This window comes from Numida meleagris, chromosome 3, assembly GCF_002078875.1.
Source record: "Numida meleagris isolate 19003 breed g44 Domestic line chromosome 3, NumMel1.0, whole genome shotgun sequence".
In the NCBI taxonomy this organism is placed as follows: Eukaryota; Metazoa; Chordata; class Aves; order Galliformes; family Numididae; genus Numida; species Numida meleagris.
In genome coordinates this window covers 2,260,061-2,286,360 of record NC_034411.1, presented here as the reverse complement: position 1 = coordinate 2,286,360, position 26,300 = coordinate 2,260,061, and the positions used below count along the sequence as shown (strand labels likewise).

Here is a 26,300-nt window from a genome sequence, read left to right as displayed (position 1 = left end):
ATTTTATACTCAGAAATGTCTCCATTCAGGTCTCCTACATCCAGTGGGTGTTCAGTCATGTGGCCAGGTCTGTCTACCTTTTATGGGAGCAGAATGAAAACTGATGCTTTTTGGCTGGGTGTTGGTCATGTAGCAGGATCCTTTCTACCACAGTAGTGGAAAAGCAGTACAAAGCATTAAGAGTTAAACTGGAAGCAGACAGGCTGTGAAGGAGGGAGTGTTTTTGCAAGCTACATTCAGCTTTCAAGAGTGTGGGCTGGAAAACTGTAATGTATGACAAATGGTAATTTTTGATTTTGAATTCCATCACAGCTCCTTATGACTGCGTATGCACTGTAGGCTTATTACTTCTTGGAAGGCAGCATGGTCCTTACGTTGGTTGGCTCTTCATCAGTAACAAATTCATGTATTTTGCTACCATGCAGTTTGCATATGAAACAAGAGTAAAAAAGCATTTTTCTCACATAAAAATTAAACTGATTACTCACATCTCATAAATAAACCTATCTGTGAGCACTGTTTTCTATTCCTCTAGTCTTGCAGGTGATGCCAAGATTAGCAGTCTAACAACATGAAAAGTCACAGGGCTACAAGCTCAGGAGCTATATGGACAATACCACGATAGTCGCTTCTTGTCAACATGGGGAAAGATGGCTAAGAGCATTGTTTAGAGCCATTTTGGTCTTTAAGGGATACCAGTAGATATATTCAATTGAATAACAACTTCGGCTGTAAAATCTGTGTGATCACAACACCCACCTGAAAACGTTCCTTCAGATTTTGTTCAAAAGCCAAATTCTGAATGAATGTGTAAAAAGCATACCTTGAAGCTTGGTTTGGGGTGGGTGTCTTTGAAGTTTTATGAGAAATGGTTAATTTTATTAAATTATTTATTAAATGAGGCTGTAGGGAGTTAAATAGAAGTAAAACAGACCCAGTGTACCTTTTTTTGTGCTCCTTTCTGAGCAGATACTCATACCGACTTTACCATGGTTTATTAGCAAGTTATAAATGGTAGTGTTGGCAAATTGTCAGATCGTGTAAACTAGTTACTTCATAACTGTTTGGGGACGTTACTTTTTTCAAACCATATTTCACTGATATTTCTATTTCTATTAGAATAGAAGAAGACTGTATAGAAATTCATCTGTAGCAAACAGGCAATTCAGAACAATTGTGGAATTGCCAGTATGCCCCAAAAAGGTGAATTCTGTTTTGAAAACCTACAAGGCAATCCTTTTTTACCTAAAGAAACCCATTTCCTAATGGTTCCAAGATTGACAGTCTTTGTCATCCACAATAATAGTGGCTGTACTTGCAGCACAGGTAGTAGTGGTAAAAAATAATTATTCCTGTAGTCCTCTAAGACACCCCTTCTCTCCCTCTCTCTTCTTTGTGTAGCAGAGCGCTTTTATTTCAGGGCCATTTAAATTAGAGACTGTGCTTTAAATACTGAAATGTGCTCTAATTGCTTTCTGGTGCCAAAATCTGGATAAACAAACGCTTGAAAGGAGGGAATGAAAAGGAACTTCTACACTAGTTTCCAGACTGGGAAGTTAGTTATGGAAGTTTTATCTATAACTTTTATTTTGGAAAATGCAGTTTTCCTTGTCTTGTTCTGTTTGAATATTTTGTTATGGGTTGTCAATGAGTAAAGTTCCCCATTGCTGTGGATGAAACAAAATGAAGATTTTAAAGTATCTGTGTGCTATCTGTATCTGTGAGTATGAGCGTGTAATACATACGTTTTTGAAACTATATGAACTGCTGTTTACTCTGGAGAATCTAAAGAATGTTCAAGTGCTTTTCTTATAAAAATCATTTACATCACTCCTGCCTTTAGCTACATTTGCAAACTCAATAGTTGTTTTGGAATTTCGTGGTAAACTCAGATGAAATGGCAGTGTTTTTATCAAAAACTTCCTGTGAGGCATCTGAAAGTAGTCTTCACATGGTCTTTGAACTTTGATCAATAAAAAAATTGGTACAATCGATGTCTACATGTTTGCTGATAATCTAGGGGGATAAATGGGAAATGTTGATGTTTGGCATTAGTCTTCCTGCTGAAGAAACAGTACAGAGAACGGGGAATTAATAAGTATTGTGTTCAAAAACATTTTTTTATGCTTACCACAATTAAAGAAGTTAATTTAATAGAAATGGTGTGCTAAGGAAGAGTACTGGATATTTATTACAGGAAGTCAATTTTACATATATTTCCCCCCCTCCTTTTTTTCCTACCTCTAGGTCAATTGCAAAAGAGCTTGCAGACTGGCTTATCAGCAACAATGTAGTTGAACACATTTTTGGACCAAACATACACATTGAGGTTTGTATAAAATTATGTCTGTTATTTTTAATGTAAATATTGAGGAGTAATTTCTTGTTCTAGTAAATCTTTCCTCAATATGTTTTCACTTTACAGATCATCAAACAGTGCCAAGTGATTCTGAATTTTCTTGCAGCCGAAGGGAGACTTAGTACTCAACATATAGACTGTATTTGGGCTGCAGCACAGGTATATGTAATTTTATTTTAAAATTGCCAGAGTGGTACAAAAGTTGGAAAATGGCAAGTTAATTTTATTTTACAGTCATAAAGTTGAGTCCCTTGAATTTATCATTCTTGATTGTAACGTTTAGCTCACCGCATTTTGAGTTAGGAAACTTCCATAATTCATTTTTTTCATTAGTTGCTTAAATTTTTCTAAGCTATTTTTATGCACAATAAAAATGAAATTGTATATTGAAGTCATAGTGTTTGCACCAAGAATAGGGACAGAGATCGTAAGGTAGATGTACTACTTTTACTGTTGTGGTAAGTTGCCTTGCTCCCTCTTCGTATAACTTCCACTTCACTACTTGGTGAGAACCAGGCAGTAAGAACTGCAGCAATGAAGTTCACATGTTTACTTCAGTGCTGCTGTTAAAGTCTACAGAATGCAGTAAGATTTTGGTTTTTGCTTGGTAGGCCTGGAAACTCTGTTAGGCTTTTTTTCCTTTGGAAAAATATGTTATTTTACTAATTTGGATGTATTAGTATGCTGTTTCTTTTGAATTATAGAGGTTTCTCTTTCCTTAGGAGATTTGAATATGGTTATCAGACATTCTGATAGCCCACTGTAGAAACTTTTTCCTTGGTTTCATTCTACCTTTATCATGTATTAAAAGCAAAAAAAAAAAAAACAAACCAAAAAAAAAACCCAAAAATATGTCCACACACAAAAAAGAAAGAAACCTCAAATTTTCGTTGTCATTTTTTCCAGAAAAAAGTACTTGCAAAATGAAGGACAGCAAAACAAAATAGCTCTTGTTGAACAGATCTATGGAACATACTTCTATACAAGTTACAGTTGGAAGGTTTTTTCTTTTTCCTGTGTTCAGCAGTATCAGTGTCTGTTTAGTTTCATTCAAATACTGCTGTAAACATTCTGTAAGCTTTGTAGTCCGTTGTGATTATGAAATTCAGCTGGAATGTTATTATGCTTATTATAATAGCATTCGCTCTAACAGGCTCCAACAATTTTCTGGATCAGGTTAATAATTATTTCAGTAATGCCTCCTAATTTATGGTGTTGGCTCACGATGTCAGAGGAGGATGTTGATGGCATGGCAATAGAGGCTGAACCTTCTCTACAAGATTCTGTTCCATTTTATTGCCATGTGTCAGATGGCAGCAGAGGGGTAGTCTGACAAAATGGCGGCTGACACAGAAGTGCGCATGAAGCAAAGGTGTGTCACTGAATTCCTCCAAGCGGAAAAAATGGCACCCACTGACATTCATAAGCGCTTGCTGAAGGTTTAATAGGGACCTAACAGTGCATGTAAGTAGGTGGGTTTCTGCAGTGGCGACAACGGTGTGAAGGACAATCCATGTTCTGGATAGCTGTGCAGATCATTTCAAGCGCGGCACACACAGGCTCATTGCTGGCAAAAATGCGCAGCAATTTTTGATTGTGTGAAGAATAGTGTTTTGCAGCTGCAAATTTGCTCTATCAAATAGTGTTATTGTTCTCTGTGTATCTGTTGTTTCTGTGGATATAAATAGGAGGCATTACTTTCAGAGCACTTATGTATACTTAAGAATCTACTTTGCTGTTCTCACACATACAGTAGTTCACACTAGTGTTGGCACTCTAGATTTTTCTCTTACATTGTTTTCAAAAATGTAATTATCTGTATGATATTTCTTTTAAAGTTTGCATGCCCATCTTAATGTGTTGATATTTTCAAAATATGTTTCATGTCGGAATTATGTTAAGCCTTGTAAAAGGTTTAAACATCTAGCATCTAAAAGGATGACAGGTATAGACTGAGAGAATCATAGAATTCTTAGACTTGGAAGGGACATTTAAAGGTAATCTAGTCCAAGACCTTGAACTATTTATTTTTCACTTTTTCAACTAATTTGTTTGACAGAAAAACTCTCCAAATTAAAGCAGATTATTGAAGAACTTCTCTGATATTCATTATGTTTAAATGCAACCTTGTATAGACCCTGCATAACTTCACTCTAGTTTCAGTAAATATGGGATAGGGCCTCTACCCCATGAAATCTTTACATAGATATTTTATATTCCAAGAAGGAAAAGTAAAAGGAATAAATAAGGGGAAAAATCACCCTTTTGTGGTGTTTATGTGATAACCAACATTAGTAACATTTTTTTTTTCTAAGAGCATCTTCTGACATTATTTTACTTCATGAGTTACCAACATCCTTATGAACGTAATGAAACTCTTTGCTTATGAGCAGCGTTTAACCTAAGAAATATTTATGCGTACTGTCACGTTTATATGTAAATAGCGTAGTTAGCTGTCGTATTTTTTGACATCTATTACCACAAAGACAAAGAAAAGTCCTAAACAGGATGGGTCTCTCTGTCTTAGATTAATCTGTTAATTTATTTATTCGTATTTACCACTCGCTAGTCAGTTAATCCTTGTAAATACTATTCTCCTCAAGATTTAACATATACGCTTATATTTGAGATTTTTATTTAAATTGAAATGCAAACATAACTTGTTCTTTTGCCCAAAGCTCTTACTGGAACTGAAACTGAAGAAGATATATGGTGATTTTACACCTGATATCACTAAAGTTTGCATGCTTTAGAATGTAAAAATTCAGTCAAAATTGCAAGTCTGATGTTTAGAGCTATTGGACAAATGTTTCTTAAGAATTTGTGCAGAGAAGATGTTTAATCTTTTCTATTTTATCCTTATTTTTTTCAGTGAAACTTGTTATATTCTCTGTTTGTACATTGTAGCTAAAGCATTGCAGTCGTTACATACACGATTTGTTTCCTTCTTTGATCAAAAACTTGGACCCTGTCCCACTTAGGCATCTTCTTAACCTAGTTTCGACTCTTCATCCGGGCGCTCACACTGAGCAGGTAAAGGTGAACAAAGTCACTGTAACAAGAAATCATGTTAGTACTTTAATTAGGAGCTATGTGTTTATCTTTCTGAAGGAATGCACACAAGTAGTATTCACTAAAGCATAAAAGAGGAATGTACATGAGTAAAACTATCATGTTTCTTCAAGTATGCTTTTCTAGCTTCAGAATTATAATTTTTTCAGAGGCTTTTAAAATCTGCTTAATCATAAATAGTATTATATATTATAAAAATATTAAATATATATATAATAGTCTATCCACAAAGTTAAAAAATGTTCCATACTGTATTTCATCTTTTTTTCTCCCTTTGCTTATTTGGATGCATTTATTTTGTAGCATTGGCATACTGAAAGATTAACCATGTATCTTTGTGTATAAAACCTGCTGCTTATTCATGGCACTGTTACCTGATTTTCTTTGTAGACGCTGTATTTGGCATCAATGCTTATAAAGGCACTGTGGAACAATGCACTAGCAGCTAAAGCTCAGCTGTCAAAACAAAGCTCTTTCGCATCTTTACTCAGTACTAATCTACCTATAGGAAACAAAAAAGGTATGTATGATCCCATTCAGTATGGTAGTTAAAGTTTTAATTTATGTGGTCTCCTTCTTACTTGAAGTATTTTTTTAAAAAGAAGTCCTGCTGGGATACTTTTCGAGCACAAGATAAAATAAAGCAGGATAATGATGAAAGCACGACTGGTTTAACCCAGCAGGCAGCTCGGTGGAGCTGTTGCTCACTCCTCCAGCCTGGGACAGGGGAAGAGAGAGGGGGAGGAAGGAAGTAGAACTCATGAGTTGAGATAAAAACATTTGTATTTCCTAATACAAAAGGAAGAGAGAAATAATAATATTTTTTTAGTGTGTATATATTTACAAAGCAAGCAGTGCATAACATCCTTGCTCACCACTGGCTGGTGCCCAGCCAGTTCCCATGCAGAGGCTGCCTTCCCCAGTCAATTCCCCTCAGTTGTATTGTTTTTTCCACATGATGTCAATATTGTGTGGAATGTCCCTTTGGCCCTTTAGGTCAGCTGTCTCGGTTCGGTCCTCTCCCAGCAATTTGGCCCTTCCTAGTGAAATGTCCTTGGTGCTCTCTGTACAGCACTGCTCAGCAACAACTAAAACATTTGTGTGTTATCAACAGTGTTTATCTCCCAAAGCCAAAATACAGCATCCTACCAGGCACTATGAACAAAATCCACTCTACATATCTAACTTAGTATGTATTTTTCTTTTGTTCTTATTTTAATTCAAAGAATAGTCTGACTTACCAGTTAACTATTTCTGTTCTGGTTATCAGCTATAGTTTTATGGCTGCATCAAATCTTACAAAAGTTTATGTGATTTTTACCTTGTTTCTGTTATTACTTGCTACTTCTGTGTTTTTTTTCTATTTGAGTGTGTATTTCCCTGCAGTTGTTACTAAAGGTGCTTCCAGAGCATTATACTGTAGTTCAACTAACTTTTCCGCTGATTTTTATGAATGATGGACAGCTATAGACTGGCAAAAAGAATTTTATTACTTATTTCCATTCTGCTTTTTTCCTTCAGAAGAAGAGGATCTCAGAAGAGCAGCCCCTTCACCCTGTAAGTATAGCTTTAGCAGAATGCCATGATTCTATACGTTTGATGCTATGTTTTTATAGAGCTGTAGAATTTGGGTAGAAGAAAAGCTTCTGTAAGTTTGAAAATATGTTTTTATGAAAATTAAATGAAGATTACATCAATTGGCCAGATTAGACACTAAATATATCTGTTTTATAGACTGGCACAAAGAGATATCAGGATATGAATTTTGTCGTAAAACGCATAGTGTTCTAAAACGAATTCTTAGTGTTGAGGTACTCTGGATGTTTGAGTTGTGTCTTCCTTGTTCAAATGTTTGTGGTTAGAATGTTTTTCATTTCAACATATGGAGCAGATTTATGAATATATACATTCCAATTAACGCATAGTGCAAATTAACTGGGAAACATGATTTGGAACTAGGGTCACCAGCAGCCAGCCCTCAGAGTAGCGACAACAGCGACACCCATCAGAGTGGAGGCAGTGATATTGAAATGGAGGAGCAGCTTATGAACAGAACAAAACACGTACAGCAGCGACTTTCAGATACAGAGGTAAGCATGTTAAATTTTAGTCTGTGAATTTTGTTGCTGAATTGCCTATGACTAGCTATGGAAATATCTTTTTATTTTTTTCAAAGGTTGAGCAAGTACATAATGTATATACTTAGCTGCAATAGGACAATGGATAGCTAAAATCTTCTGTTCTGCATAGACTATATTATACCTTGCCTGTGAATAAGTGCACTATAAAAAAAAATGGAGGGGAATTCCTCTGTTTAAATTGTATTTAATTAAGATTAATCTCCTTGTATTGGGGTATTGTTCGCGTGCCACAGGTTGTAATCGGCCTCTTCTCTCAGGTAACTAGTGATAGGACAAGAGGCAATGGCCTCAAGTTGCACCAGGCAAGATTCAGGTTGGATGTTAGGAAATACTACTTCTCCGAAAGGGGGGGCAGGCGCTGGAATGGGCTGCCCAGGGACGTGGTGGAGTCACCAACACTGGAGGTGTTCAAGAAACTTTTAGACGTTGTATTGAAGGACATGGTTTAGTGTGAACTGTTGGTGATAGACGGACTGTTGGACTGGATGATCTTTGAAGGTCTTTTCCAACCTTGGTGATTCTAAGATTCTGTGCAAAGAGCATAGCCTATTATGAGTTCCATTATAGAAAAATTAAGTTCTTAAATCTGAGTTTTGCACAGAGCATTTCGTTATTGGCAATGGAACTGGTAAAATAAAAGAAAAAAATGGAAGGAAACTTTAGTTCTGACACACGTCATTGTAAAGGAAGAATAATACTTATGATGATTATGTTGATTTTGTATTTTCAATGGTGTTTTGTTTTTCCATCAATCTGAAAAAAAAATAATAATCAGGAATCCATGCAAGGAAGCTCTGATGAGACAGCAAACAGTGGTGAGGATGGCAGTAGTGGTCCTGGTAGTAGCAGCGGCCACAGTGATGGATCCAGTAATGAGGCCAACTCCAGTCATGCAAGCCAGTCTGCTGGAAGTCCTGGCAGCGAAGTGCAGTCTGAAGACATTGCAGATATTGAAGCTCTCAAAGAGGAGGAGGACGAAGAGGAAGAAGATAGGAATCATAATCCCCAGAAAAACAGTAGGAGCACAGATATACGAAGCAGGAAACTGGAATCACAAACAGACATTTGTCTGGGAGATTCACAAGGGGCGTCGGAGAGGAGCAGTACAAATAATGGGACAGGAAAGGACCATGTTTTTAATACTGACTCTGTAACACCCGTGGATAATCGAATTAGAATGCTGGATGCCTGTTCCCATGCTGAGGACACAGACCATGACATGACGGGGGAGATGAGCACCGCTCGCATTTCACAAGGGTCTCAAGATTCTTGTATAACTCATACAGGAGACTTCCTTGGGGAAACTATCGGCAATGAATTATTTAACTGTCGGCAGTTCATTGGTCCCCAGCATCACCACCACCATCACCACCACCACCATCATCATGATGGGTGGGTAGCTTTACATTTCTTCTGATTTCTCCTATAAAAGAAATAAAGAAGTTGGCAAAACATTTAAATCGGAAATCTGAGCGTGTGTTTTGCTATACTCCTGGATAATTTTGTCTGACAGGCGTGATAGTTATCACAGATAGTTATATAGTAATCTGTTTTGTTCATGTGGCTAGTTTTTTTATCAAGTTTTTATATTAAATCAGTAGAATAATATTTAATATAATGTTAAAGATGTTATGCAGAACGCTGTTATTTAGCTAACGTTAAAGAAGTCAACACAGTCATGATGATGGAGAGACCTTTAATTTGTTTATAGTTGTTTCTCAAATGTATGTGACGATCTGTTGTTCAGACAGATGATTCAGCCTGATTTCAGCTGTAGAGAGATAACAGTTTGCTTAAATTACTTTAGTTGTGTATTGCAATACATGTCTAAACTATGTGTTGAATAAGTTGACTGCATAGTAATGCTTCAGTTTCCTTCTAGAAGATGCTTTAACTCTCATTTATCTAATTAGTCTGCTATAAAGAACTTGATATTGTCAGTTCTCATGTTCCTCTTTTACAGGCATATGGTTGATGATATGCTCAGTGCAGATGATGTCAGTTGCAGTAGTTCTCAAGTCAGTGCGAAATCAGAGAAAAATATGGCTGACTTTGATGGGGAAGAGTCTGGCTGTGAAGAAGAGCTTGTACAGATTAATTCACATGCCGAGCTAACGTCTCATCTTCAGCAGCATCTTCCCAACCTGGCTTCTATCTATCATGAACATCTTAGTCAAGGTAAGAGTGATTAAAAAAACCAAATAACGGTTGTATAATTTTGAAGTAGTCTCCAATAAATTTAATAATCAAATTATTTTAACCATACGTGTGTGGTACTGTGTATAAAAGAAGCAGTTACTTCTCCAAGGGATTCATTTTTTTATCAGGTTAGATACAACTGTGTTTAGCTTTTTTTTTTTCCTTTTTTAAATATCTACTGGGGCTTTTCATGCAAGTTTAAACAAAGGCACTAAGAGGCCTGACAAGTGTTATTAAAGGAAAGTGCTACTGAAATGACGTTGTTTTCCCCTGAAACCTTACCTGACTTGTCTTCTGGTGGGTGAATCTTACAGTGATTTCATACATTTATCATCTTAAATGAATTAACCGTAATGGACTGTACAAAGGATAACTTCTGCAAAATGAGTTAAAATACAATTTGATATCTAGAGGAGCTTTCATTGAAGGGCATTTTATGCTAGTTTAACTTTCACCGACAAATCTTTCACTGTTCTTCAGGGTGCAATTTGAGATGCCATTTATACAGCTTTGCAAGAATTGTGTTATCTTTCCATATGCTATTGTGGCAGCTTTGTTTATTGTTTTATCCTCCTTGTAAATATGATGGAGGGGGATATGGTTAGTGAAGGGTTTGAAATTATTTGGGTTTTTTCCACTGATCTGGCAGAACCAAGTTTGCTTTTCTCCAGAAGACAGTGAAAGCAGCACTGCTGGTATCTTCTCCTGAAATATGGTTGAGCATTTCTTCATTAGACATAGTATTTCTTGTTATCTGGAACTGAGCTATAATTTTAGACACTGAAAATTGAGAAAGATGCTTTTTTCTGAGTGACATAGTGGGATATGCTACTAAAACTTCCTAGTTAAAACATGTTGTAAATTGGTATTTTTTTCCATATATATTGTATGTTTTACTGAAGATTCAAATTATTATTTGAGCCTGAAAGCTTCAGTGCAGGTTATTTTTGACACATGGAGTTTTGCACATATAATTAATGTTCTGCACACAGTCTAAAATTGCAGCTTGACTTTGCTGTTAAACAAAAGTAATGTCAAAGAGTAGATAAATGAATGATGCCAACTAGTAGCAGGTAAATGAATGATGTCAGCTGTGACCACATGCAAGAAAGTAAACATCTATCGCTGTATATGAAAACATGAGGAGTTTCTAAAATAATACGCTTTAATACTCTGTCATGTATAAAATTTATTTGGTTTTCCCGTTTTTAGTTAGATTTAGGATATGTGTGTGAAAAGAATTTGTTGAAATGTGCTGCTTTTTTTTTTTTTTGCTTTCCAACAAATAGTAGTTAAAAAGATACCTCCTTTCAGTCCACAGTGCTACAGGAAAGCTTAAGAAACACTTATATGAAATACTTATATGAAATAAATCTAATAAAATGAATTAAATCTAATTAAATGAAAAAGGAATTGCACCTGTATCTGCTAAGTAGTGTTTTTGTTACACCTGCACCAATTTGTTGCACGTAAATATTATCTTAACTGCCCTGCTGACTTGATGTTTTGTCTTTCTTCTAAGAAATCATATGGGAAAGAGACTGTGAGTGTTATGTTGCTGTATGCACTTGAAAATAGACAAATGTACAAATAAAGCATGTTGTTCGTGGCACTGAGGGGATAATGTTTAGAGAGTTCCTTCTAGTTGTTCAGTAATGGTCTTTATATTTTGTTCAGGACCAGCAGTTCATAAACATCAATATAATAGCAGTGCAGTGACGGACATTAATTTGGATAATGTTTGTAAGAAAGGAAATACCCTTTTGTGGGATCTGGTCCAGGATGAAGATGCAGTAAGTTGAATACCAGAAAAGAGTACTTTTTTAAAGAAAATAGATATATGTTATTCAGTGACCTTTCTTTCTACTTGCTGTAGATTCATCTTTCTGAAGGGTTAATAAATGAAGCAGAGAAGCTGCTCTGTTCTTTAGTATGCTGGTTCACTGACAGACAGATTCGAATGAGATTTATTGAAGGCTGCTTAGAAAATTTAGCAAACAACAGGTAACTGAAATTATATTTTTTTACATTTATATTTTTTTCAACATATAGGAAATCCAAGTTGAATATATCAGTTACTTAATTTTACAGGAAGGCAAGTTGTGAAACAGGAGTGAAAATATGAAAGTATTTTTTTTAAGTGCTACAAATATGTCTGATGTCCCATTTTTCTCTTCTGTCAGCATCCTGATTTTCTCATGTTCTTGCATTTGTCTGTTCTCCCCTCTAGCAGAGGTCACTGCCTTTCTACCAATTGGTAAAATCAAGTCCACATCTTAAGCAGTTGAGTACAAAGTCAGATGCCTTAGCGTAAGCGTTTGGAACTGAGCATTTAAATTTTGCATTTAAGTGACTGATGAACAGGCAAGTTCTTATCCACCAAGTCTATTATGGGATTTAATTTCTGTGAAGAAGCAGCTAGAGGATGAAGATAGACCTTGGCCTTAATTCCTTTAATACCAGCAAAAATTGTACAGATCAAAGACAGGCAAAACGGTAATTCTGTTGATTCAACAAGTGAGCTGCTGGATAAACACCTGCAGTGTTTCTCGTTACCTTTTCTCTAAGAACTGTATTTGTGAGATAATCTACAAGTATGTGGAGATACTAATAGACATGTGAAGATACAAATTACAGACATGAAAGTTGACGTCTACATACTGTTTATGCACTTCTTGAGTTTTTGCAGACAGTAGTCCTATAGTAACACCACTGTTAGTCTGCCTCGATGTTTTAAAGGAGATTGATTTCTGCTCTCATCCGTTTGTAGAAAAAAATGTATTCATTTTGCTGAAATTTCAAAAGATATGTATTATGAACCTCAAAAATAAGAATTTACTTTCTGAAACAGATACTTTTGAATAAGCGAAATGCATACTGTTTTATGTCAATACTTGTCTAACAGCTCTTTATGTAAGGTATGATGCATAAACAATTTGAAGTTCAGATACAGAAAACTGGTAAAACTTCATGCAGGTATTTTCACATACTTTCAGTTAGCATAGCTGCTCATTGAACAGGAGCTTCACAAAGTAATTTTAAAGCTATTTCAATTCCTTAACAGTCGTATTAAAGTCATTTTTTCTCTCTCCTTTAGATCAGTAGTAGTTTCACTTCGTCTTCTTCCAAAGTTATTTGGTACGTTTCAACAATTTGGGAGCAGTTATGATACACATTGGATAACAATGTAAGTAGATTCCCTACAAACACACTAAAACAGCAGAAATAATAACATTGAGGTGACTGCTTTGAGGCTTGCTCATCTAGTGTGATCCAAATTAGTAATGACCTACCATGATAACGTGCCTGTTATCTGGCATAGTTGTATGAATTTGTCTAATCACTCAGGCCTAGTTTTATTCCTAACGAGCACCACTGTTTTAAATAAGATGAAGACTAATTTATTTTTTTTACTGTTTTCCCCCAAACCCGGTCAAGGTCTTGTCAGACAGTACTGGACATGCAGTAACAGTATATTGTAAAATGTTGTAGTAACTTGATGAGCATGATGAGCCCTTGAATCCCTCAAGGGCAGAGAGGTCTTAAGAAAATAGAGGACTGGGCAATCACCAACCACATGGAGTCTTATAAAAGCAAGTGCTGGATTCTACAGCTGAGGCAGGACCGTTCTGGATGTACATACAGACTGGGGGACAAGAGGCTGGAGAGCAGCCCTGCAGAAGGGGATCTGGGGGTTCTGGCTGATGGCAAGTTGAATGTGAGTCAGTCAGCAGTGTGTCCTCGAGTCAGAAGGACTTACAATACCCTGGTGGCACCTGGCCCAGCACTGCCAGCCAGACTAGGGGAGGAGTTGTCAGCTGTGCTCTGTGCTGTGTGGCTTCACTTCCAGCACTGGGTGCAGGTTTGGGCACCACAACATAAAAAGGACATAAAACTGTTAGAGTGTCTAATGCAGATCTGCAAAGATAGGGAAGGGGTGTGAGAAGTGGCAGGCCAGAGCAGAGCAGGCTGAGGGGAGGCCTCATGGCGGCTGCAGCTCCTACAGGGAGTGGAGGGGCAGCGTGGAGCTCTGCTCTCTGGGGACAGTGACAGGGCCCAAGGCAACAGCGTCGAGCTATGTCAGGGGAGGGCCAAGGGGAGGTGAAGGAAAGGCTCTGCCATAGGGGGCTGTGGGGATGGACCGGGCCCCAGGGCAGTGGGCACAGCCGTGAGCTGCTGGAGATCAGGGAGCTTTGGGAGAATGCTCTCAGATGTAGGGTTTGGGTTTTAGGTGGTGCTGTGTGGAGCCAGGGGTTGGATTCAGTGATCCATCCTTGTAGGTCCCTTCCAAATTAAGGGTATTTATGAATGAACGGTTTTGTTCTGACTGTATATCAAATGTTTCTAAGTATTAAAGTATGGTTTATAAAAAGTCTTTGAAGTGTGAAAATATGTATCATAGCATTCCTTATTAGAATAAACAGCTAGTCAGTCCAACTGTAGAGAATTGACTGTTTGAAGTACTGGGTAATATCACTCCTTTTATCAGCATTATATCTTGATATTTTTGATGTGGCATTGAAATGTCCAGTTTTTGGCTTAGACTTTTGCTGAATATGGGCCTTTAGGAACAGTTTTCAAGGGCTGCAAAGGGATTGTTCTCTGTCAAGCCTGTGCCAGACCTCAATAACTCTGTTAGGGAGATTTATGAATGAAAAGGAAAAATAGAGTGCTGTAGTGAAAAAAACCTTTGAATTTATGGTAGATGGAAAATGCAAAATTAAATTTGTTCTTACGTGTATGCATATTTCTGAAAAGCTGTCTTAATTTCTGTAGCTTTTCTGGTAATTTTAAGCAGGCTGTAACACATTCTGCCTTCTAAATTTACACAGGTGGGCAGAAAAGGAACTTAACATGATGAAACTTTTCTTTGATAATTTGGTACACTACATCCAGGCAGTCAGGGAGGGACGACATAAACATGCATTGTAAGTACACAACTGACTTTGTTTGGTATTTTATGATTTTGAACATTTTTTACTGCTTTTCTTCTTCTGGTGTTTTTGAGAACATTTTTTTTTCTTAAGTATATACATTCTAGATACTAGATATTAGGATGAAATTATTTACTCTGAGGGTGGTGAGGCACTGGAACAGGTTGCCCAGTGAAGTTGTGGATGCCCCCTCCCTGGAAGCATTCAGGGCCAGGCTGGATGGGGCTGTGAGCAACCTGGTGTGGTGGGAGGTGTTCCTACCTATAGCAAGGGGGTTGGAACTAGGTGATCTTAAAAATCCCTTCCAACCCAAACCATTCTGTGATTCTATGTTGCATTATTTGTATACAATGCAATATTATTATGTACATAACCTGGCATGTAAAATTTGCAGCACCCGTAGAACTGACTAAAACTGTATGAAGCCCAGACTTCTGTGATTCTGTAGTGACTTTAAATGCTTAGACAGGGAAAGATCTATACAAATAATTAGATTTAAAATATTTTCTTTTTTCTTAAAAAAAAAAAAAAAACAAAACCCAGCAACTTCTGTCATTTTTGTTAGAAATGATTTTGATTGTTTATTTGCAGACGAAATGAGGGTTTTAGAAATGCAAAGGAATTTAAACAGGTGTCATATTATAAAACTATTCAAATATTTCAAATTTAATGTTATTGTTAACCTTTACAGTAGCTCTTCTGTTTTAACACACTCCTCCACACTTTCCAGTATATGTGCTTAAAATTAGGTGTATACACATGACTAATAAAAATTTCTAGCTTCCCAATCCCTGAGGACTAGACTATTCCAGTTTTGACAATTTTTTAATCCTGTGTGTGCCATTATATTGGATATTTCTCTCATGAGAAATTAATTCCAAAGCTGCTTGAAAGTGAAGTGAACTGCTTTAAATTCAGGCTAGATAGTACATTGTTCTACTCCTTTAACTATTAAGTTTATAGCTTATAAATTGGAATAAAGTTGGTATTTTTACGTAGGTTATGAAACTGTTTTTATAAAGGGCATGTACCAGGTATAATCAGGGCTTCACTGTGTAAATATCAGCTTTTTAAAGTTGGAAAACAAAATTAAGGTAGGCTCCTGCAAGGTGCTAGTGATAAAATGATACATTTGAATTGGACTGTATGCAAAAACAATAGCAAGTCAAACAAAAAATGAGAATAATATAGATAAAGGTGTAAATAAAAAGTTGTAAAACCCCTACATTTTCTTGTTTCGTAATGTATTTAACAGAAGTCTAGACTATGTACCGAACTGCAAGTTCAGAAAAAGTTTATAAGAAAAAATTATACTTTTAAGAGGAATATGCATAAGTGGGAATAAAGTTATGACAGAAAGCAATTATATATTGCTAAGTAAGTTAAATAACCTATCTTTCTTATACCAATATAAATTCTAGATATAGCCACAGTGCAGAAGTTCAGGTTCGTCTTCAATTCTTGACTTGTGTGTTCTCAACTCTAGGATCACCAGATCATTTCAGTAAGTATTTTAGCTTACCTTGTCAGAGAAGCACCTCACAATAAGGCTTGCATAATTCTTGATAATCATTGATATTTTAAATAAAAATGACATTGGGAAAGGTACACTACTCAGTGGGTTGGCAAAACCTGACAAAAGTTTGACTGACTGCCAACTCTGAAAAGGGCAAAGTATGGTTTCTCATTGGTATGTGGTGCATTTTTCTTCTGCTGTTTCTGAAAACTTCTTGTCATGACAAAGCCTCTTCAGATTTTTCTGGGGTTTTTTGGAGTTTTGTAGAGTATTACTAAGTAATTGGTGTTATACTGGAATAGTTAATAACGCTTCCCTAACTTTAGGGTTGAGTTTAGAACAAGTGGACATATTGTGGCACTGCTTAGTAGAAGATTCTGAATGTTATGATGATGCACTACACTGGTTCTTGAATCAAGTACGAAGTAAAGATCAGCATGCTATGGGTATGGAAACTTACAAACATCTTTTCTTGGAAAAGGTACGCAGAGAGTTAATTGCAATTTTGATAATTCTAATGTTTCTTTCTGTATCAGCACTGTTTAAAATATTGTAAATGGTTTCTACGAGGTATATATCTTCATTACTATTGGAGGATCCTACTTGCCATGCAAATGACTTTTTTTTCTGATTGGACAGAAGGTGGGAAGGGATTGGCATGAATTGTTTTGCACTAATATTTACTGCAGCGTTTCTTTGCAAATAGCTTGTGTGTTTTATCTGAAGCTAGGTAGCATTTCAATGTTTTTTAAAAGCCACCAAAAAACTATAATTTCCCATGTAATATACAGCCATCTGACCAAAAGCAAGCAGTCAAGCTTTTCTCCTCTTTGGGAGAAGCATTTCAATCTCATCCACATGTTCACTGAAAATACAAACATGCTGTGGTAGAGCTAATTGCAAGGGATCCCATTCGTCTAAACAGATTGTACTATAGTCTGTTGAAACAGGCTGTACAGTAAGTAATGTATTCTAGTTCTTTTTCAAGATCACACAGTTAAAGTCTGCTTTTTGTAAATGTATGATTTTTTTCGCAGTAGTTTCATGTGTGCTATCGAGTTGTTCTGCTGCTGATATGCAGAACAGCTGCATATCTTAAGCAGCTAATGTTGCAATAGTAATTTTTATTCCTTCAGCACTGTTGCAGTCCAAATCAGTGATAGAGAAAAGGGGCTTTTTAAAGCTGATGATAGTCAATTATTTATACTGCATATAAAATTTGGTGTCATTTTTTATGATAACACATCTTATTATTTTCCTACTAAAGCGTGTTTATCTTATTTAGATGCCACAACTAAAACCTGAAACTATTAGTATGACTGGACTAAATCTCTTCCAGCATTTGTGCAATTTGGCTCGATTGGCTACTAGCACGTATGACGGTGGCTCAAACTCAGAGGTAAGCCTAGATCCTGTGCACAAGTTTTTCTTCTTTCTGAGGAAAGGGGAAACTTACAGTACTTACCTGCAGCTGTACTTACCTTGAGAACATACTGGTTTGAAAATTGTTTACTGGTTTGAAGCACCAATGTCAGTCTGTTGTCGTGGAGGTAATCCAGACTTCTGCATTGAGGAGAGTCCTGCAACCATCTCTCTCAAAAGTTTCATATGTGAGTCCGTAAAATGTGGGTCTGGAATTAAGAGGGCTGCAATCCTGACCTGCCCTCATGACTCTGGGCATCTTATGTCTAAAGAAAGATACAGGAAGCACTGAAGAAAGTGATACCTGTTGCCTGTGCATCTTTGTGCAGTTTATCATACTCTTTGCATACTTGAACTGTGTTAGCTGTTGTGTTTAAGGAATAGGTTTGAAAATTTTACTTACATAAATAGTAACATTCAAACCACATGAAAACTTTTACATGGAATTAAGCGTATTTCATTCTGTCTACTAACACTTGTTAAAATGTGTCTCAGTTTACTTGTGATGTACTTTAGAAGTTTCTCTTGGTTTTTTTTTTTTGTTCTTTTTTGTTCAATATCTTAGAAGTAAGATGATATGTAGGGTATTTTTCTGTGCATTCATTTGATGCAGTGGTTGATTAAAATACATGTTCTTACAGTGAATGCCAATAATGGTTGTGATTTTAAGTCTTCATGTAAATTTACTACTGTTTGTCTAAAATAAAAATCACTTTTTTGAATTTTAACCAGTTACCCTTCCAGGTACAAAAATATTTCTGTCAGTGTTAGGATTTTGCAGTAGCTGGTATTTACAGTGATGAGAGGCTGAGCAGAAGAGATAATTTTAGTATTTGCATCAAGAAGCAGATGAAACCTCTCATATCAGAAATACTAAACTCCCAATACAATAATAAGGCAGTGTTTTGTTTCTCTGTTTTCCTTTTGTCCTAACAGTTGTGTGGCATGGACCAGTTCTGGGGTATTGCTCTAAGAGCACAGTCTGGTGATGTCAGTCGAGCAGCTATCCAGTATATCAACTCCTATTATATCAATGGTATGAATTTTTATTTCAAAATTTGTTTTCTGTTTAGTATGTTCTAAAGAATATTCATGTTATCCTTTTCATTTTTAATATTAAAATGCATAGTCTTAAATTTGTGCTTAAATAATTTAGTTGGATGTTGATATTACAGGTAAAACTGGTCTTGAAAAGGAGCAGGAGTTTATTAGTAAGTGTATGGAAAGTCTGATGATAGCTTCTAGTAATCTTGAACAAGACTCTCATTCAAGTCTGACGATTATTGAAAGAGGACTCTTAATGCTGAAGACACATCTGGAAGCTTTTAGGAGAAGGTAAATAACACCATGGTATATTTGGATGCAGAATTTGTTTCCATTTCTCTTACAGTAGTGATGAATTAGTTATGAGTTATGAATTTATTAATATAAGTAGTAGTTTCTTTCTTCTTTGTGTAAAGCAGAGACAGTAGTGGATGATGTTGAAAGATAGAGGATTTAAACAGTTTAAAAAGTTGACCCTCGTCTTCGTTAAGAAGTATGGATATGGTTTGCCCTTACCCATCCCTCACCCAGAATTGAAAAATACTGAGAATATTGATCCTTTCCTCTTATTTTGAACAAACAGAGAATAAAGAGCCAAGTCTTGCTTGTTTATTGAATGTCTGTGTTAAACAGGTTTTGATAAAAACACTTTGCCAAGGTTTTTACTTCCTTCTTAAGGTTTGCGTATCATCTGAGACAGTGGCAGATTGAAGGTACTGGTATCAGCAGTCATTTGAAAGCCCTGAGCGACAAACAGTCACTGCCATTAAGAATTGTATGTCAGCCAGCTGGACTTCCTGACAAGGTAGTTAAAAAGCCCTTTCCCAACTACATCGTACACTGTTAAATTTTAGTAACTCCATTGTTCACTTCAAAAAGAAAAAAAAATGTATTTAATTTCAGATGACTATAGAAATGTATCCTAGTGATCAAGTCGCAGATCTACGAGCTGAAGTCACCCACTGGTATGAGAATTTGCAGAAAGAGCAGATAAATCAACAAGCACAGCTTCAGGAGTTTGGACAAAGCAGCCGAAAAGGGGATTTTCCTGGTAAGCTACAGTACTCATACCTGTATTTTTTTTTTCTTCACCATTTTGAAGGTTCACCCATTTATAGCTTAGAAGATTCCCAGGCATCTTAAGTAAGGAAAGATTATGATACGCTTCAATCTGTCTGTAGTTACAGTTAGCATCGGGCTCACTTTTCATTAATAGCATTCATTAATAGCACATATAAGTGCTAGCAGTTACTTGAAATTGCGAAGAAAATGCTGAACTGCCAAAATCCAACATGAAGTTCCCCTGCATTTTTTCATTTTCATTGTTGTTATAATTAATTATGTCATTATGTCATTTACAGACTCCTTTACATAGAACCTTATTGATTATTTTGTGATTTATATACTTTTTGACTCTGCATTTGATTCATAATTCAAATTAATTCAGACTCCTAATTTGTACCCTGCATGTATGTATTCCAGGCAGTTGTATTTTTCTCACTTTTGTAACTGATTTTTAATTCGTGATCATCCTGTAGCAAATGTCACCTTGTTTCTGAGGTGGTCATTGCCTGCTCACAAGCCTGATGAAGGAATTTCCACTTGTTACTTTTCTTTATGTATTTCTAAGTGGATTTTTTTCTGCTTCCTTTTGGAGAAGGACGCATTCTGAATCCTCTTGTTGCTATGTATTATAGCATTCCTTGCCACTGCTTGGAATAGTCTTGTTCTTTGAATTAGGTAGGTCGCTCTGAAAGTAATGCTTCCTGTTTATTTCCATGGAAACTACAACAGATACAAAGAGCACAATAACACTGCTTGATAGAACAAATTCTCAGCTACAAAACACTATTTTTCTGTATCGTCACCGTTAACTATGAATTTTTGCCGTTGGTGAACAAGAACCTTCATGTCATACTCATAGAAGCATGCACCAGTGGAGGTGGCCTGCTGTCGCCACTGCTGAAACACAGCACCCTGTGCCTCACGGTGCTCAAATGCACTGTTTGGTCTCCATTAAACCTTCATCAAGTGCTTGGGAATGTCAGTGGGTGCCATTTTTTCTGCTTAGAGGAATTCAGTGTCACACCTTTGCTTCATACGCACTTCCATGTCAGATGCCATTTTGTCAGACTACCCCTCTGCTGCCATCTGTCACGCAGCAACAAAACATAATGAAATATTGCAGAGAAGGTTTGGCCTCTACTGCTATGCCGTCAACATCCACCTCTGATTTCATGCGGCAGCGTCATAAAATAGGAGGCATTACTTTCAGAGCTGCCCTTGTATTTTCTCCTAAATGTTTTCTTGTTTTGTTGTGTACTCACTATGAGCAAGTTAGGATGCAGGGCCTGTTATCTGAACAAGTTCTGTCCACAATCATCATTGTCTCACGCTAATGACCATTGGTAAATGTATGAACATTCATCTGACTTTGTAGTTTTACATCTTTTAAAAATAGTGTGTATATATATATATTTATATATATACCTTCTAATGAGACGCAGTGTCAGCGTACCAGACTTTGAACATTAGATATTTTAATTTAACTTCTTTGTGAAGTCTGTCTTTTCAGTCACTTCTTAGAAGCTATTCTAGCTAAGAAACTGTATTGTTTTCCACCGAATACTGCCAGGTAGCAGAAATTTTTGATTTTTTTTCTATCAAGGAATTCAGAAACAGAAGATTCAGAAAATTCATAATTGCAGTCCTGCAGCTGATGCAGTTTAGTCATTTTAATATATGTACTTTCTATTTAATAGTGACTGTGCTGGTATCCATAATTATGGACACTTAACATTTTATGGAATTTGTTTCATTTGCTAATAGTTAGCATACCATAACTGTGATAAGTTGGAGAACCATAAAGCTGGTGTCCTTTGCTAGTTTTAAAATCTGCACTAATGTCTCTAAGTGCTTCATTTTATTGATTCATTATCTGCATTGACTGATAAATGGATCGAATCCTGGAATTAGCTAAATCTCTTACTAACCAAAATCCTGAAGAAGTATCTTTGCGTTGTTCTCTGCATGCCACCATGAGTTTGAAACAATCTGCTTGCATATCTTCTACTTTTCAACTGATTTTGAGGAGATGGGACTGAAACTGAGACTTGTAGTTAAAACCTGAAGTTATGCTCAGCCAGGCTTTATTTTGGGCATGATTTTGTATAGATGATTTAAAAAAAAAAATAAAAAAAATTGGTCACAAAGATGTCTGTAAATCATAGTTCAGTGTATTGACTATTTAGATTTTAAAACTGCGGTCATTTTGCATCACAAGAGTATGCTTCTGTCTCAGTGACCTTAACTATGTCTGTTTAAACATACTAGTAAATCTGTGACAAAAAAAAACCAAAACAGAACAATTCCTGGTTATGAACCTGAAATGGCTGTTATCTCATTAACCAAGGAAGAAATCAAAACAGATTTTATCAAATTTTAGTCAAAATTAAAGTATTTTTGTTCATGATGTCAAGAGTGTACGATTTTCTCTCACCTTTTCCTTATAGAGCTAAATCTTGCTGTCCCTAATTGATTTCCAGTTGTATTCTCGGGTGTTTTTCCATTTACTGCATAATTATTTTGAGACCCCAATATCTTTTTCAAAATCTCTTACACACTTGAAATTTACAGTGCTGTGAGATGTGTGAGATTGCTTTTGTTTCTCACTTGGATCATTTCTGGTATTCCTTCTTCTGAAATCTGCGACTAGTTAGTTGAAGTGCAGAAGACAGAAGATTTCTGTATTATTTTTATGGATTATGTGTTTGCCTGACTTTATGAAATTATTTTGCATGACTGCATTGATAAGTTTTCAAAGCAGCTTGCTGGAGAGAAAAAGCAATGAGAGGGAAAATTTTATTCCCAACGGTGTATTAAACCTTGATGGTTTTATTGCTGACAAATGTCTTCGAAAGGGTTACTGAACACATCAGGAACATCTCCAAAATATTTTGGGGGACAGAATTTGAGGATTGCATATTTGTCTGAGATCTCTGTTTGTCTGGCATTCCTGTCAAAGCTTGTGTGTATACATTTGGCTGCAGTCTGTATATGCTGTGTGTCTGCTGTTGTAGAGAAGCATGGCCTGAATTTGTGTGCACACATGAGCACTGCCTGTGGTAGCAGATTGCAGGTAATGTGCTTTCTGTAATTAACAGAAGAATGCTGACTGTGCATGCACTACACTGTGCATGTTCTTATGACAGCGAAAGAATAAAATGTAAGTTTGATGCATATAAAGAAGCTTTTTTTTTTAATTTAACCCATATCTTTGAATACTCTGTTTCTGTAGGCAAACAACATGCTGTTTTGAAACATTTTCAGGTTGCACGATTCTGAGTAGTTCCCAAGATCTCTAAAAGAGGATCAGAAAAACAGCCTTTTCTGAAGGAGTCTCATTGAAATCCCTGTTACAAAGTGTAGTGACAGCGTAGGGTTGCTCTTCACTGCTCTAGGGGACCAGGCCTAACACTGGAAAGCCACATCTTAATCCATGACAAATATCTTTTTGTAGTGGAATTAGTGGTTAGAACTATATAAGTAACCAGAGATGATAAATTCATGGTAAAATGCAAAATGAATTGATATCTATGGTAGCAAGGTTTTTTAATTGTTTATCCATTAAATCATAGGTTGCTTGCACCAAATTAGATTCTCAGTCTCTTCATTGTTCACAGCTTACAGTTCTTTGGAGGATGTTCTCATTTTTTCCTTAAGTATGGAATATCTTCAGTTACAACTGAAGTACGATTAATTATTACTTCTTTGCTTTTGCTGACTTTATCACAGACATGTAATACAAAGAGATTTTATTAATGGTCTCAATTATTTCCCAGAGTTCTTTTCAGGGAAATAGTCTCACTTACTGCAAATTATGGAAGTCACATTTTTCATCTGTAGTGTGGACACTGCAAGATTGGGTTGAACTCTTCCTGAAAATTTCCAAATACATGCAGGAAAATGTACTTCAATGTAATAATCTGTTTTCGTAAGGAAATTGCAATGAGTTTTTGCCTGCTGTTAATTGCTGCTGAAGGATATACTAAATATATATATAAATATATTAAAAATGAGTCTTAGCACTAAAATAGAAAATGAAACTGACTCAAAAAATTTGCTGTGGTTTTTTGTTTGTTTTTGTTTTTTTTTATATCCTAGGTGGCCTCATGGGACCTGTGAGAATGATTTCATCTGGGCATGAACTGACAACTGATTATGATGAAAAAACTCTTCATGAATTGGGTTTTAAGGATATGCAGGTATTACAAACATGTAGATATGGATCACTTAAAAAGGTTGCTTGATACATTGCTCCCTTTTTGTTACACCGCTGATACATATTGTGGTGATGATGGAAGGTACATTTTTCTCATTTTTCTTTGGGAGCATTGTATGGAAATTGCTAAGTCACAGTCTGAATCAATGACTGAGCACATGGGGAGGGGACACAGCCAGCCCTGGGAGCACAGTTGAAAGCAATTCACCTGTGTGACCAGGGCCCTAAGCCTCATTTAAAGGCTGGCTGCCAGAAGGGAACAATCTCTACTTGGAGATTGCCTTCTTTGGAGTATTTGGTGAGCCCTGATCCTTGGGATGGGTAAGCAGATCTTTCTTTCTTTAACTGGATTGTGACCATCCCCCTTTTTGGGTAGTTCAGACCTGGTGTTGCTTTTCTCTACCGAACATCCTACAGTTTTCTGAAACTGATTGTTTATTACTATCCAACATGTGTGTCCTCTGAGCTCAATCTGTCAGTCTTTGCTGCTGTTGCCAGTCTTTTAAAAAAAAAAAAAATTAAAAATTTTAAAAGACTAATTCTGGTTACATCAGCAGATTTGTAAACTCAAGGAGTAAAAGGAAAAATCAGATTTTTTTCATTCATCAAGGGGAATGAGGGAACAGTGAAAACAGAATCAAGTACCCACATCTAATCCAAATTGTTGAATGTGTATTAATTCCAAGTAGAAGTGACTAGCGCTCTCCTTCTATGATTTAAGAATGTTATAATGCTTGTAGGATTTCTGTTTTTACTGAAGTTTACTGAAGACAACAGAACAGAAAAGCCTAGGTTTGATTTGTCTAAATGTGAGTGACATCATTACTCTTTCAGGGAGGTGAAACTGTAACAGACCTTTGCGTCCAATCATCACATACCTTCTTCTATCTGGAGAAAAACTAAGCTAATTACAGTACACCTTCAAGGATCTGTAAACTTTCAGAAAGATTATCCATAGCTGATAAGCTTATATGTGCCACTGTTGGCTGTTAGCAATTTTAGAGGTTAATCTATCTTAACTGTTGCTGTTTCAAATTGAATAGCCTATTGGGCTATGTCTTTGTTCTTTTGTCCACTTTGCTAAATGAATTAAGTTGATCAAAAAGCAAAAACTACTTTTTTTATTTTTCCACATTTACATAGATCACTTTACAGAGTTGAACTGTGGCACAACCAGGTGAATTCTTGTGCTAGCAGAACATGAAGAAATAGTCATATTTAGTCAATCTCATCTGTACTTGGCAAAATTTTTGCAGAATTACAGGAGTTGAAAAGGACCTCTGGAGATCATCCAGTCGAAATGCTCTACTAAAGTGGAGTCCCTGGAGTAAGTTGCACAGGAAACCATCCAGGTGTTTTTTGAGTATCTCCAGAAAAAGAGACTCTACCACCACCCTGGGCAGCTTGAGATCCAGGTGTTCTGTCACTCTCAAAGTAAAGAAATTCTTTCTCACGTTCATATGGAACTTCCTGTGTTCTAGTTTGAATTATGGAGAAAATTATTCTGGGAGTTATTGAAAAACATCTGAAAGACAGTGCAGTTGTTGGTCACGGGCAGCATGGATTTGCACGTTCAGAGGAATGCCCTATTTAATGAACTTAATCTCCTTTTATGGCAAGATTCCCAAGGGAAGCCTGTTGATGTAATCCTGAATTTCAGCAAAGCTTTTCATGCTGTTTCTCCTGGCATCCTTCTGAACAAAACGTCCAGCGTACCGCTAGACAAAAACAGAACGTGATGGGAGAACAACTGGCTGATGAGTCTGGCCCAAAGGGTTATACAAATAGGGTTAAATCAGACCGGCAGCCAGGCACTGGTAGGTTTCTGTGGGGCTCCATTTTAGGGCTAATTCCCTTTAAGTTCTCATCAGTGACATGGATACTGGACTTGTGGATGATACTAAATTGAAAGGAGCTGTTGAATCTCTCAAGGGCAGAGGGGCCTTGCAGAGAGTACAGGGACCGTGTAGGGCAGGGGCTGGTCTCTGCTCTCTGGGGGCAGTGACAGGGCCCAAGGGAATGGGATGGAGCTGCATCAGGGAGGATCAGGCTGGGTGTTAGGGGAAGGTTCTTCACCAAAGGGTGGTGGGCATGCTCGCAAGCTGATGGAGTTCGAGGAGTATTAGGACAGTGCTCTCAGACATAGGGCTTGCGTGGTCCTGTGTATTACCAGAATCTGAACTTGATGATCCTTGTGTGTCCTTTTCAACTCAGGATAGTCTGTAATTTTGTGATTCAGTTTGAATGTCTGTGCGTGATGAATACATGGCGGGGGTAGCTGGTCAGCAGGAACATTTCATCCTTGGAAGTTTTCTTCAGTCTGATTTTGCCT

General features: G+C 36.6%; 1 protein-coding gene across 9 annotated transcripts in view; it reads left to right on the top strand.

Annotated features, from left to right (window-relative positions):
• Positions 1-26,300, top strand: part of USP34 (ubiquitin specific peptidase 34) — a 135,820-nt gene that overhangs the window by 50,417 nt on the left and 59,103 nt on the right. For 6 of the 9 annotated variants that reach the window (XM_021393026.1, XM_021393030.1, XM_021393027.1 and 3 more), the window contains 20 exons: positions 2,248-2,329; positions 2,426-2,518; positions 5,267-5,392; positions 5,822-5,951; positions 6,953-6,988; positions 7,391-7,521; positions 8,348-8,964; positions 9,536-9,750; positions 11,449-11,564; positions 11,648-11,775; positions 12,869-12,958; positions 14,604-14,699; positions 16,127-16,209; positions 16,548-16,702; positions 17,507-17,620; positions 18,580-18,679; positions 18,819-18,978; positions 19,366-19,492; positions 19,591-19,738; positions 23,851-23,951. In XM_021393026.1, coding sequence (XP_021248701.1) covers positions 2,248-2,329; positions 2,426-2,518; positions 5,267-5,392; positions 5,822-5,951; positions 6,953-6,988; positions 7,391-7,521; positions 8,348-8,964; positions 9,536-9,750; positions 11,449-11,564; positions 11,648-11,775; positions 12,869-12,958; positions 14,604-14,699; positions 16,127-16,209; positions 16,548-16,702; positions 17,507-17,620; positions 18,580-18,679; positions 18,819-18,978; positions 19,366-19,492; positions 19,591-19,738; positions 23,851-23,951 — 2,848 coding nt within the window. Of the gene's footprint in view, positions 1-2,247; positions 2,330-2,425; positions 2,519-5,266; positions 5,393-5,821; positions 5,952-6,950; positions 6,989-7,390; positions 7,522-8,347; positions 8,965-9,535; positions 9,751-11,448; positions 11,565-11,647; positions 11,776-12,868; positions 12,959-14,603; positions 14,700-16,126; positions 16,210-16,547; positions 16,703-17,506; positions 17,621-18,579; positions 18,680-18,818; positions 18,979-19,365; positions 19,493-19,590; positions 19,739-23,850; positions 23,952-26,300 lie in introns of those variants that run through there. The other 3 variants (XM_021393029.1, XM_021393025.1, XM_021393032.1) reach the window with 2 other exon arrangements.